This window comes from Xiphias gladius, chromosome 6, assembly GCF_016859285.1.
Source record: "Xiphias gladius isolate SHS-SW01 ecotype Sanya breed wild chromosome 6, ASM1685928v1, whole genome shotgun sequence".
Taxonomy (NCBI): Eukaryota; Metazoa; Chordata; class Actinopteri; order Istiophoriformes; family Xiphiidae; genus Xiphias; species Xiphias gladius.
In genome coordinates this window covers 10,456,272-10,471,020 of record NC_053405.1, presented here as the reverse complement: position 1 = coordinate 10,471,020, position 14,749 = coordinate 10,456,272, and the positions used below count along the sequence as shown (strand labels likewise).

General features: G+C 39.1%; 1 protein-coding gene across 1 annotated transcript in view; it reads left to right on the top strand.

Moving 5' to 3' along the window:
- LOC120790561 (homer protein homolog 3-like) overlaps positions 1 to 14,122 on the top strand; it is a 48,751-nt gene extending 34,629 nt beyond the window's left edge. Inside the window, exons 8-11 of the mRNA XM_040128223.1 lie at positions 3,122 to 3,278; positions 9,375 to 9,485; positions 10,433 to 10,513; positions 12,484 to 14,122. Of these exons, the coding sequence (XP_039984157.1) occupies positions 3,122 to 3,278; positions 9,375 to 9,485; positions 10,433 to 10,513; positions 12,484 to 12,669 (535 nt within the window). The 3' untranslated portion in view covers positions 12,670 to 14,122. The remainder of the gene's footprint in view (positions 1 to 3,121; positions 3,279 to 9,374; positions 9,486 to 10,432; positions 10,514 to 12,483) is intronic.
- Positions 14,123 to 14,749: the final 627 nt, after the last annotated feature.

Genomic DNA, 14,749 nt, shown 5'->3' with positions numbered 1-14,749 from the left:
GGAGTACTGGAATGGAAATTTTATTTGTTAGGTTTATGAAAGTTTATGACAAAACTTTGTAATCCAGTGCCTAAACTTCAGCTTGGCTACGTTAGCAGATGTAAATGCCCAAAGCAGTTTGTTGAGCTCTGTATTGTGAATGATACTGACTGAAAGTGCCTAATTCCCGTTCTCTGTTAGAGGAGGAAAGGATATGACAATTACAAGACATTAAAATGCAACGTATCTAAAGAGTGTTTACCTCTGGTAAGGCTTAACAGTCCTCCACATTTGTTATTTTAACAATAGAAATGCTTCTAAAATGTTGATTTGAATCACAATACTCTTTTCAAAATTGTTTCAGTCAAGTGATGGCAGTAGTTCATGAGAAAATAGCAAACATTTTCAAAAATATACAGTTGTTCTCTGGCTCATGACTTAACTTTTCACCAACAATTCACTGAAAGCTGTTCACACATTTTTGAGGTATCCCTCTTACAAACCAAGTGAAAAGTGTTGACCTCCTCGGCACAGGGAACAAAACATACTGTTGCTGGTAACCACACTGCAACTGAAGGGTTTCTCTCTGAAATGAAAGCTGCTATTTGGAAAAAAAAGTGGCACATTATCAAAGACCTGGCGGCAGAAAATGAAAATTGTATTGTAAATTGGAAAGGTCCGTGTCTCTAACTTCCAATCAGTATGATTTGACAGCAGCAGAGTAGAGAATCACACCCCCACTACCTGGTGACTGAATTCTGGTGCCCATATGGTCACTTTTCCACACAGGGAGTAAATCCAAAGTTAAAGGGGTAGTCCGGCAGCTAAATATTGCACTTCGACAAATATGGAAGGACTCACAAGAGACAATTTTAAAAGGTCAAATCCAGTTTTACAAATGAAGATAATCTTATCATGGGCAGTATTACTCTGCTGTTTTAAAGTCTTCTATGGCTCTGGATGAACCTTGTTAAGTTTGAGAAAATAAGCTTAATCATGTCGGCATGGAGACTAGAAATTTTTAACAGACAACCTGCTTTACAAACTAGGGGCTTGAACTTTTACAGACAGAAATGTGTCTGCACGCATGTGAAATTACTATATGGAGAGACCAAATTATAATATCAGATTAGAAATTTAGATTGCGTGTGGGTAGAGTATAGAGGGATGGCAAATATTCAATGCTGTAGTTCTTCAGGAACAGGAGTGGATACCACTGATCCAGGATATTGGGAGCTTGACTCATACTAGGTACTAAAAGTCAGGAAACACAAACTGTTCCCTTAACAGCAGTGAATGAACACTCCACTCGGAAAAAACAGCTTACCCGTAGGTCCTCTGTTTTTGTTAGAAAACATCACAGACTGGCTGGGATGGTTTGTAAGCAAGGCTCGCTTTCAGTTCTTAAGAAGTATAACAGCTCTGATTAAGTAGAAAAGCAGCAGTGGGTCAGTCTAAAAGCATTTTCCCACAAAGCGAAAAGTGAAGTCTGCCCGGGAAACCCGCTACAGGTGGACGCTACCTCTCCCCCTTCTGTAGCGGTTTGTTTGTCACATGTTTAGAGTACACGGGAGACCAAACTGTTCATAACCATTTTCTAGCACTTGCCTGAGTCATGGCCCAAAGTTTTGACTTTGCATGCTGCTTTTAGTGTGTGTGCATGTGTCCATGACTTCAGACTAGGCAGGCCTGATTGGCGCTGAGTTTAGCAGCTCATAATTGTTGTCATTATGGTGGCCATGATTGATCACTCAAACTTCCATCTGAGAACAGGAAGCATAAAAAAATGTGTCCTAGGCTGCTTTAAATCCTGTTATCTCACCGATTTTATTTTCTGATTGTTAGGAGTCTATGCAGGCTTTTCTCTCCTGTTGCTATGGTGAGTATTTTTATGGTTGCCAAGCTGTTAGTTGGTCGTCACTGCAAAGATTCAGCTTCCTAAACTCCATCCTCATTCATCTGAAAGCGCCCTGGTTTATCCCCGCTGAATCTTGTTCTTTTCCGGCACACAGAACCTGATCTCTCTTTCCCACTTTTTAATAAAGGAGAACTCATTACCCATGTACTATTTCGTTTTTACATAGTACCGGATGGTGTAATTTTCTGCTGTTAAAGGTGCACACTGTTCTGTTCTGTTGCAGGCCAATTGTTTTCAAAAATCCACATGCACTATAAACACCTGAAACAACCCAACTATAGTGACTAAAGTGATAAATGCTGTAATTTTGAGAAAACTTGTAATCTAATATGGCTTTACCTCACTGTTAATTTAATATTGCACTCACTGGGGACTATTTTCAATTAAATACCAAAGCTAAAAAATTATCAACCTTGGACAAGAGCTTGTGAAGCCATGTTGGACATTGCAGGATTGCACTGTAAGATGCCTCTCAAAGACATGAATGACAGAAGAGATAAAATATTTAAATGATAATAGAAAAAAGGTAAGTCACTTTAAGGGTACAGGCAATTACAAGTTTAAAATGACTCTGAAACTATTGAAATGAATGGGCTTATAGCTCTTCAAAATCAAATAAATGTCCCATCACATTATAATAACATAATATAAATTTTTCACTTCATTACCTTGTTATATTCTGCATTTTTCCTCACCAGCAATACTTCTTTCTGACAGTAACATCCAACGGAATTGATGGCTTTAAAGCTGCACTGATCAATATTTATATTAGTAGTAGATCATATGATTATGTGAAATGTGAAAGACATCCCTCTTAGTGACAAGTGCACAGATAATTATCCCCTGACTGTGCTGTTCGCCACAGCCCTATGAAGCATTATAGCGTCTTTCAGCTCAGTGTTTTGGTTCACTCTCCCTGCTCTCATCATTTTCGGTGCCAGCCCCCCTCCAAGCTCCCAGCACCTAATCTGAGACAGACGAAGATATCAACTGGCTGGTGAATGTAATGGAGCATTTAGCAGCTAAAGAGCCTGATATTTCCCTCAGCTGTTGGTAGAGACCAAAAACAGAGCTAAAAGAGAATGAGTATTGGATTTAAATTTGTTGGTTGGCAAAACATGACTCAAAATGAATGTTAATGTTCTGTGTTTGATGAATATGTAAAAATTATATATATTATTACAGCTTTTAATGAGACAGTATCATTTTGTGACTTCTCCTCAGGTCCATGTGTGAGATAAACCTGGAGGCTGAGCTCTTCACACTGCAGGACAGTAACGCCAAGCTGGTGGCAGCGTTGCAGGAAGCCAACAGCAGCGTGGAGCAGTGGAAGAAACAGCTGGCTGAATACCAGGAGGAGACCGATCGCCTCCGAGACCAGGTGACCATGTAAAGAGCATGTACAAAATAACACCGTATAATGCAATTTATAGTAGTGCAATTTATATTTGGTAGAGACACTGAGGTGATGCTGATTCAACTCAGCTGTCATTTTCAAGGTTGTGGTTTGAAGCGTTTCTAAGCAAATACACAACTTGTGACTGCTGTTCCTGTGCTCGGTATAATATGTCGTCAAGATTTTTGAGACTTACCTCAAGCTTCATCACATGATTTGCTTTGTTAGCAACGCATGTGGCAGAAGTTCAGGTGGCAGCTACTGTAAGCAGTTTAAGCAATGTTGAACAGCGTGCAAAGCTTTCTTGAAAAAATTTGTGATTTCTGAGTATATAAAAGACATTTGCATTGTATCATATAGTGTTAGGTTATTGGGATATGGTGATGTTGCATTTTATATTACAACATCAAAACCAAAAATTAGTAATTGAAACTCAAAAGCCGACAACTTGCCTAAAACAGGATAGTCCACCTCAGTAAACCTGGATACACTTCCTGTTTTATTTTCATTGTGCTGAGATGCGTGTTTTCATATCTGGGCTGCATTATGTGGTGTTCTGCTTCCTGTCAGTCATTTCCCACCCATAGGAGCAAATTTGTCCTCCAGCAAATCTTTCAAAAACAGGTCACCCTAAAAACTATGTTGTCACATTCCTGTGTTTTATTTAGGGCTGCGCAGTTGTTCTTTTCAGTGTAATCGGAATACATTAAAGCTAATCTAGCAAAAAAATAAAACATAATAACTGGTAAATGTTTAAAAAGAAACACTACTTACGGCATTATTGGGGTAATCATAAAGTACATGTAGATAGTTGCAAACTAACTATAATTTTCTTATAACTTATCCTGATCTGGGTTATAATTTTACATCAAACCATCAAACCCTTATGTGTATGCAGTTATGTTCTTATGTATGGTTTAAAATGACAAGAAAGTGAAAAACAGGATCAATTGACACTTTACTAAAAGCAAAGCAGAAGTAGAGTGTACAGTTTTGTTCTTTCCTTTAACAGTTTCCTGTCATGCTTGCCCTATGTGACCACTCATCGTGTAAATAGCATCAGGATGTGATGATTTTTTTTAATTATTATTCCTACATCTATAAGTATCGCACTAAAATCCCCACACGGGCTTGTTCTGTTCCAAACTGCAGATGCATTTTTCATCCAGCCCCCCCCTCCTTGGGATATTTCTGTTGACAGGCTCCCGTGATAATCACAGGGCCAGAATGCAGACATTTCATCTTTAATTTAGGGAGAGAAATTATGCCCTTGGTCAAGCTTAACAAGGTTTCTTCAGTGCTGCCGCATCCACCCTGCAATGACACTATTATCCCCAGTGACAGAAAACCAGCCCTTTTATTTTTAGCCCTCGTTGTGGTTTCATCTCTCTCTACGAGTCCAGGTGAAAGTCCCTCCCCAAAAATATATGCATTCACAGGTACAGACACACACACACGCACACACACGCGTGCGCACACACACACACACACACACACACACTGCAGCAAAGTCAACCAGGTGGCTAGAAGTAGAGCAGGCCTCAAGGGTTTGGCAATGGGGTTTTTGAGGGGGGGAGGGATGTTTTTTTTTTTTTTTTTGGGACAGGACACCCTATACTGCCCGCCCCCCTCCCCCTTTCTCTCTGCCCCAGTTGCAGGAAGAAGATAAATCACCACAGGACCAGAAGGAGAGAGGCTGGGGTTGGCTGGCTTTCTCTCCCTCGTCACACCATCAGCCATGTTGGTGTTCATCTGCCGCAGAAAGGCTCTCGGTTTACTTTCTGGGTTTCAGGGTTGACTCTGACCCCTGCTCAGTTTTAACGAGAAATGTTGGTTGTTACTTAGGCAAGGCAGCTTTATTTTTATAGTACCTTTAAACAACAAGGCGGTTCAAAGTGTTTAAAATAAGACATGAAAGGTGTTAAGACAGGATTAAAAAAAAAAAAAAAGTAAGGTGACATACTGCATTGGACTGTGGGATAATTTATTAGATTTTTTGTTTACTTTTGTTTACTAATGTTTGGTACTTTTTAAGTCATCACTTTGACTTGACGTTTTACTGATATATTTTGCAACATTTGAAATTGTGTCTATTGCAAGGTCTATATTGAATTATGTATGATACATGATTGCAAATCAGCCTATAATAACAGGAACCTAAGCTACACTCACTGGAACATATGACAAAGAGCTAAAATAGGAAATATAAAGAAAATTTGATTTGCATCAAAAACTACGCTTTCAGTGTGGCTTTATTTTTGCCTTCTGGTTTGTGTTACTGATTTTCACAGATTTTTTTGGCAACTGTAGTTTTTGGGTTCAAATCGAATTTCTAGGCATTGGACAAAATTAAATGCATATGAATTTTTAGACTCTCAAATTCAAGTCACAAACTGTCTAAGCATAGTAAGCACCCACAAAGTGCATGCCTCCAACAAAGCTGCACGATCCTAACTTTTTGGGTTAGTTGGCTTAAAGCAACATGCCACCTAAAAATGAGTGAGCCAGGTTTTATGTGAATAAAATCCTCTGTTGTAGTAAATGTGATTTTATTTCATGCTATTGAGATATATATGAGGACATGATACATTTTCTGGAAATTCTCCCGAGGAAATGTTTATGGATACCAGACAAGACTGTGTGTTTTATCTGATCCAGCAAATTTAGAATTTACAAACTGTATATAAACATTTAATAAATGGGTTATGACCCAACATAATGTAATTGTAAGCAGATATGAGCATTTATTAATATATTTAACAACAACTATAACTCCTCCTGTGGGCACCAAGGAGTGGAAGCTGGTGTATAAACAGATAATGAATGACATTATAGTAAACTGTAATTGTTATAATATGGAATATGTCTTCGTAGGAGAAGTTATAATGGTTGACACAATGTTCTCATGTCTAATGTGTTATAAATATATTATTGTTATCAACTATTTATTAAGTGTTTATATAGTGTTTGTAAATGCTAAATGAGGGGATTAAAGTAGGGTTACCATTAAAGAAATGAAGAAAAAATGTAATGTTATCATAAAGCAGAGCTGCTCATTGATCTGCAACATCACCTGCAATGGACTAATACTTCCAGATATATTAGAGTGAAGGATAACACAGTATAAACCCTATTACAGAATCTCTGGCAGTAGACAAATTTAAATTGATTCATGGTATATATATTTTCACCAATCCCTTGGTACTCTTTACATGCACAAGCCATTGCACTTGCCTGCTCACAAGTGCATTAAGCCATATTTTTGTAAAAAAATATGGATGGATGATATGACTGGCAGGGTTTGACACGTTTTTGTGGACATTTTGAAGCTTTTATTTTTTGCAGTGAAACAGGGTCATCATTGGAATCAGTCGTAACTGCCATGAATCCGAGGTGAACACAGACATCCCAGACATAAAGACATAAAGACATTTGTAGTTTAACCCTGCGGTATATAGTTTAAATTTATAAGTCAGGGCTCACTGTTTTTGAAGCTGCATCTGCTGTGATGTCTTATTCAGCTCACTGCTCTTATATATACATACAACACCACTGGTTTTTCAATCTCCTGTCCATCTATGAAGATTAAAATGTTCCTGGGAACATTAATTTAAAAAAGATATCACAGTTTTCTCAGGATTTCTCCCTTCATGTATATTTGTGTGGATTTCAGAGAGATGGAGCTAGTGCCTCTGGGGACAGTAGCTGTCACATACAAAGCGGATACAAAGGGGTTGAGTCCTCTTGGACCATGTGGACCCAACCCCCCCTTCAACCCGCGGCGGTCTTCTGAAGCTCGGCGTGGATGGCGTGCTCTGTAGAGTAGCATGGGAACTATAAAGACCCACTTTGAAATCAAAACAAGCCTTTGGTCTATAAAATGTCAGAAACTAGTGATAGATGGCTGACGCAATTTCCCAAAGCCCACGCTGACGTCTTCAAACTGCTTGTTTTGTTTGATCAACAGTCCAAAACCCAAAGATATTCAATTTATAGAAGATGAAGAAAACCAGCAGATTTTTATATTCAAGTAGCTGGGACCGATGATTTTCTTGTATAAATTTAAAACATTAAATTAAAAACAATGAATTGATTATTAAAATTGATGCCAATTAATATTCTGTCAATTTACTACTCTACTCATTTCAGATCTATACATATTTTTACCGTTATTTCAATCCTCCCTATACTTCTCCTATTTGAATATTTGGCTGGCAGTTGAGGAATTTAAGATTATTCTTTTTATTATAAGTAACAGGCCATAATTTGTGAAACTGTGCATATGAAAGGTCAGTAGAGCCAGTGTCAGATTTACAAAACAAACAACGTGATGCAGCTAGGGCCTTATCAGTTTTGGAATAAATACATGTAAAGCATGTTATTATCAAAGCCTGCTGCTTCAACCTGTTGAAACACTCAGGACTAAATTAGATTGTTGTCTTAATCTGATTACACCCACAGCAAGCAAAACATGCAGTATAATGTTTTCATTTTCAGTAAGCAAAGCCTATGGGAACTGAACCCCTAACCCTGTGAGTGTTAGTGCCTTGCTCTGACTGTTGAGCAACAGAGCCCTGAAACATAACTTGAGTAGATACACGGTCGATTTCAAACTTTAAATTGCATCTAGTTAAGACTTCAAAGGCTGAACAGCTTGTCGTTGCTTAGTCAAACTGTCACTTACCCTCTTTGGCTTTTCCATTAATATGTTAAACACAGGGAAGTGGGTCAGAGTGGGAAAAAGGTCACGTCCCTCCAGCAGTTTAAAAAAAAAAAACTGCCCATAACAGGAGGCGTCAGTACTGTGACCAATTGACAGTGAAGCTTTTTATCCACAGAAGCATCACAGTTGTGTTGGTATGTGTGTGTGCGTGCATCTGTGTGTGCGTGCATCTGTGTGTTTGTGCGTGCGTGCGTGTGTGTGTGTGTGTTGTGGAGAGTCAATAGAGATGAGTGGAGTAAATGAATCAAGGAAATGTCCTTGATTCATTTGTGGAGTGCACAACAGAGTGAAGCATGATGGATGCAGCTAAAGACACTCTTAGTTTCTGACTGCATCTGTGTGTATGTGAGAATGTGTAGGCGGGTAGGCGATGACCCTCTTGGTTTCCCTCCCTCAGTAGTAATCATCAAACATACAGTATGTGAATTTGTATGCGGGTGTGTGTGGTTATTCGTAAGTGATTATACTATTGCATTTGTACATTGCTGCTGTTATGTAAAAACCTCTTAATGCTGATATCCGTGTTTTCACCGGAGGTGAAGGGCCATTTGTTTTTCTCTGGATTTAGAAAACTACACCACACATTAGGTTTATACAACCTTTTCAATGCCCATTCATGGGATAACCTCTAAAATGAGATCGTCATTCTCCTGTTTACCCTTTTCTTTTTACATCCACCAAGCAGATTCTTCTTTCTCACCTTTGTTCATCAGCAAATTATGGGAAAAGCCCAATAACATATTCCCATGAAACCTGGACTGATCAGCTTCAGGCTGAGGACTAATTGGTTAGATTAAATAATTGAAACTAAACCAGAAAGAAACTTTCCATCTCCTAAAGTGATTTTTGCAGGCTAAGAAAATGAATTGAGAGGACCACTGTACTTTGAGTGTATCAGCAAGATGGAGTGTTGGAAACCACTTTTGAAAATCGTGGTTTTCTTATGTCTAGTTTGTTGCTGCTACAGTATGATTCAAAGTAATAAAATTGTTTTCAAAAGAGAGTTTATTATTAATACTTCAGATGATTTGTGAATCGTCAGATTTAATATGCCTGCTCCAAAGACATCACACCGGTTCTCCCTGGCTATGAAAAAAGCATTTAGCTCAAAGCAGCATTGTGCCTAAGTGCAGCCCTATAGAGCTGCTAACATAAAATGGTTGTAGGCTGCTATCTTGTAAAGCATGTTTGAATACATTGAAAAGCACTATATAAATTTAATTTATCATTAAATATGTATTAATTGTTTGTGTGTGTGTGTGTGTGTGTGTGTGTGTGTGTGTGTGTGTGTGTGTGTGTGTGTGTGTGTGTGTGTGTGTGTGTGTGTGTGTGTGTGTGTGTGTGTGTGTGATTTCCAGGTGGCAGATCTGGAGGCCCAGCTGGGGCATCCTGCTGCTGGTCAGACTGGTAGAGAGGAGCTGAGCCGGTCACTGGAGGAGCTGGAAGCCCTGCTGAGTGCCAAAGACCAGGTAAGACACCAGGTCTTACTCAGTGGGGAAGCTCAGTGTGGAAAGCAAGTGCAAAATGCACTAGCACACAGAATATAGTGCAAGCAATCAATTGGATGTATGAGCCTGAATCTCCATCTGATATTCATTTACCTTGGAAAACAAACTCTGGAAATATTCAGTAAAACTGTTATTTGTAAGTGTATAAAGCTAGGAGAGCTAGAAAAGTGCAAGTGTCAGTTTGAGAAATTGTTCTCTGAATCACCTTGAAGGCTTTAAACAAGATCTTTCTGGTTCAACAATCTTGTTTTTGTCTTGTCCAAAAAATAATAACTTGACAAAATGTTTAAAAATTCAAGAGGATATAGACAAAAGAGCATGTTTTGTTTTTGCTTTTAGACTCTATGTCTAATAAGAGCTGCCACCTACATGTTAAGTGAAATCAGGATTTAACACCCATCTGAATCACCTTCATAACTTTTTACAATCCTGCTTTAATGTTAATTTTTATGGTGCCAAAGTATCATCTTGTGAACATTTTGTGCTTGTTTGGGCCAAGTCAGAGTCCATTAAATGCATGCTGGGTACACTCAGCCAAAAGCCATTTCCCCTTGGTAAATGAAAGGGATATTAAAGTGAAATATTCACTGAAAGCAGCTGTCCTCTGGCTTCATTAACATAACAATGTCTGTCTCATCATTTAAAATGATGTTTCCCTAGAGACAGAACCCACAGAACACACACAAAAAAACAAAAAACCATCAAGGTGTCCCAAATCGTAGCCCCAACCTGGTGTATGCTAAATGACTTGGCTTCTTATAGAGCCACATCTAGGTATGTATTGAAGTATTTTGGTGCAAAACAAGAGATGAATGCTCCATTTTCTGATAAACTGGGTGGCGGTGGGTGGGTATAAGGAAGGCAGTGTGAAGGTGGTGTTACGACAGTTTGAAATTACTCCATTTCAGGAAATTCACAATCTGCAGAGCAAGAAAACAGATGTCGGTGAACTAGAGAAGGAGAGGGAGGACGCCATGCAGAGACTCCAGGTGAGATGATGAGAAGTTCAGTATGTTTTTCATTTTCCTTAAAAATTGTTCTGGAGTACTCTGGCTAACTCAACACATTGCAGTCAACAACACTGTCTTGCTTTTTTTTTTTCTTAATGGTCAAATAATATATTTTTAGGTTAGGCAACATCTCAGTATACTAGATTACAATGCTGTTAATTTAAGGTCCGCCATCCTTTGTTTTTGATTTTTGTTTGTGCCCACATTACCTTTGACCAGAGCAGTTTCTTGAAAGCATGCATCAAGATCTTTAGAAATTCTGACTGTTTAAAGAAAGGTTCTTATCGGGTCTCTGGAAGGGAACTGGTTGGTGGTTCAGATGGACTAGTGTGATCCTGCATTTTTTTTTTTCCTTCAACCACATTTCTACGGCAAATTGTCAACATAATTATCCTAAATGTGTGCTGCACAAATCAGTTTTCCTCCCTTACATTTTCATTACTTAACCGAGTAGAGCTTGTATTATATCACAGAAAAGAAGGAAAGTACTTGATTGACAGGAACAGAGATAAAAGCATTTCATTTTAAGTGTGAACAGAGACGTTCACGTCTTTTTTTGCCGTTGTTGCTTGTGGTTCCATTGCTAAGAGGTCACCAGTCCAGTCTTTTAAAGATTTTCTTTTCCAGTCTTACACCAATGCAAACTTCTCCTGGTTTGATATGCATAGACTAGACTTTCTTGTAGTGAGAAGCTCTAGTTTTGTAGAGTGCTGAGCGGCTTATGTGCTGGTTTCTTCTGTTTTCCAAACCACACAGGGCCACACAGTCAACTAATGGAAAATCAAAGCACCAAAATTGTAATTGTGAAAGTGACAGTACAGTTCATCGGTGCGGCAGAGAATTGGCACGGGTGAGCTGAGGTCTTCAGGGAAAAAGCACATTGTATTGAATTTCCATGTTAATGCAGGAGATTATGCCTGTTGCATATTGCATAGCCTTGATTAGGTCCTCTATCATTTTTAGCAGTGGTGTCAGTTTTGAATTATGTATATTCAGATTTGACATTCGCTGCCCTTGTGTTTGTTCCCTAATCTGTTCATTTGTGCATTTGTCATACAGAATAACCTTGTAAAACACAAAAAAGCACGGTTAAATTTGCAGCATAAACAATTTAAAGTAAGTAAGCCTGATAGGAAATTCTCAGTAAACCTTATTGCCGTCAGCAGCCATAACAAGAAATTACAAATTTACAGACATTAAAGAAAGAGCTGAACTGGTTGTTGTTCAGACCTACAGTTCTGCTCTAGTAGACCGTATCTGCCAAAGTGATTTTAAGCATGATGCTTTACTTGTACCTGCCCCAAAGCTGTTGGGCTGCAGTTGCTGTTGCTCTCTGTCCCAGTTTGAGTGGGAAGTATCTGTTACAATATACATGCATACTACAGTATATTCACGTTGAAGTTTAAACGTACTTTAAATGAGTACGGGCATGTAGCCATACACTGGCATAGATTGTATTTCTCTCATTACTAGACTCAGTTTGCAGATATAAACAGTTGTGTAGAATGTCCTAATTTTTTGCTTTTAAAAAAGTACTTCTGATCAGCCTTGCTCACCGAAATTTTAGATAGAGGAACCATTCTGACAGCATCAAAGCAACGTACAAAGCACATGTGTGTTACTGCCAGTCCTTTGTTCCTCTATAACATTTATTATCAGGGCATATTTGTGGACAGAGGTGGCAAAATAGCAGGAATTACTGCACTCAAAATTGATATTTTTGACATATGGCACTCTTTGACGGAGTGATTTACAATACTACTCTGCCAGGTGGGCCCAACAAAAAATACATTTATATAGAAATAAAGAGCACTGGTTGCGTGTGCTAATGTCACAAAAATACATAGAATTTGTCAAATGTAATGTACACTTTGAATCGACAAATGCAAAAAATATCTAGAAATACATTATGATTAAAGTGTCATTAACAACAGTTAATGTGTCTGCAGGATCTGGAGAGACAAAACGCTGAGCTGGAGGATCGTGTTCAGGGTGCTGAAAAGACGCTGGCCTCCAGCCGGGAGGAGCAGGAGCAGGCGGAGGTCGAGGTCCGACGTATCATCGAGGTTCTGGACGTCAAAATCTGCGACCTGAAGGACCTGAGACAGAGCCTAGCAAAACTCTTCGATAAATAGCTACAGCGGCAGCTGGGCTGCATCTCCACAGTCAGAGCTCTTCTCCTTCATGTGGCCTTGATTTGTGTTTCTCTAATGTAACAGCACAGGAGAAATCAAGGCAACATGGAGGAAAACGTACAGGTGTTTACCTTCATGGATCTGTTTTTTTAAGATCAGTGCAGGAAAACACACAATACCAGAAACCTCCTACAGGTGCCATATGCAGAATAAACCATCTGTACTGTGCGTCATTGTCACATTAACCTTGGAATAATTGACACAATTGACACTATGGTCTAATTGGCTACTGCTACTTGTTTTTCCATGTCACGATTCCCATCAGCTGCCTGACCTTCAGCCCCTCAATCCTGAGCAGGATAAAATAATTTTTACACAAATTTTTTTTCCTTTTTCACCATCTGCCATCACTGATAACTCTGAAAGCAGGTCTGTAGGTCCATCTTCTCTGGGAGAACAGCACCCTCCTCCTCTCTTTGGTGCCAAAGCAATCAAGTGTATTTTGTCAAAATCTGACTTGGTGGTTTATAATGTAAAACTGCAGAGCAGAGGCTGCAAGAAGCTGAAAGTCTTTTCAGTGATGGTCTCCTTTGTTTGTGCTAATTATACTGATGCCTCAAAATGAATGAGTTGATGATTTGTTCATAGTAATACACAGTACTAGACAAAGCACCTCTAAAAGAGGACTCGCACCAAAACTGATATTAAGATTTCTATTTTGCAAAGGACATTTCCAACAGCTATCAAAGGATTTTCTACTTGTTTGTTAGTTTATGTTTTTTGTGATCTATCTTTATTTAATACAGAGTGGCAGATCTACTTATGTTATTGTTATTGGAAACTAAGGGCCTGACAGTGTTTAATAAAAGCCAGTGGTTCTCTGATTTCCGGAGGAGCTGGAGGTCTCAACTGTGTCTGGGAACAGTTACATTTTTATAGATATAGTAAATATAAATATTTATCATAATTCTGGACATTCGGTTTATAGAAACCTCAAACAGACTTACCATAAAGGTTTCTTTCAATGCAGTTTGGCAGAAGCCCTTTTCACATCAAACTAATAGCCTGAGGCCCACACATAAATGAATAAAACTTTTAGATTTACATCTTCTTATAATGTTTCTGGTAAATCTCAAAAGTGAGTGCTAGTAAGGCAACTGAAAAACAATCAAGCTATACAAGTGAAATGTCTGCTTTTGTTCACTAACAACCTTGAAGTTATTTTGGTTGTCATTCTTTAACGCTGTGGAGATGCAACCACCGGGAGTTTGGTCAGGGTAAGGACACATGGAGGCAAAGACCCTGAACAAAGTCAGTTCCAGTTCACAATCAGCAGCCTGGGACCGGCCTCACACCAGCCAGAACATCAACAAACTCAGAGATGTAACAACCTGTTTCCATGCTTTCCTCTGAGGATCGCCAGCGTACGACCATTTTTTTTGCTCATGTTTCATGAGAATTATTCTTGTCCATCGATGGGTTAATCACAGGCAAGATGGGATATCAACAATAGCTACCGGCTAAAATGATGCTAAATTCAAGCTGCGGCCAATGGATTTGTCCTCTCCACCGGCCACTTAGGTAGATCAGCATTTGCAGGAAAGGTCTTAATGTGTCGCTGTGGCCCGTGGACAAATGCGCTGCTCTTCCACCCTGGTGTCGATGAGTCGAACTTGAGTTTGCACTTGATAATGTTTGTGCCAAGTTATAATTTGTTTACATTGTCTGTGTTCACAAAGTGGTCCAGTTCTACTTTATGTACTTTCTGTGTTTCCCAACACTACAGTTTACCATAATAGTAATAATAACACTAGAGAGAGGCTAAGCGAGGCCGCACAGCACAGATCACTATGAGAGCACTGCATGAGCTCTGCAGAAGCCAGTACCTGCCAAGTAATGTGAAACTGTGCGTGTGCGTGCGTGCGTGCGTGAGTGCGTGCACGCACTACTTAGCAGTGTGCTACCTCAGACTGCTCGAGTTAAAAAGCACAACTGCAATAGTTTTAGCAAATGGGTACTTAATTGACATGTCTGTCCAGCATTGTATGTGAACTTCTGGTGCACACTATTGATCTTTGCT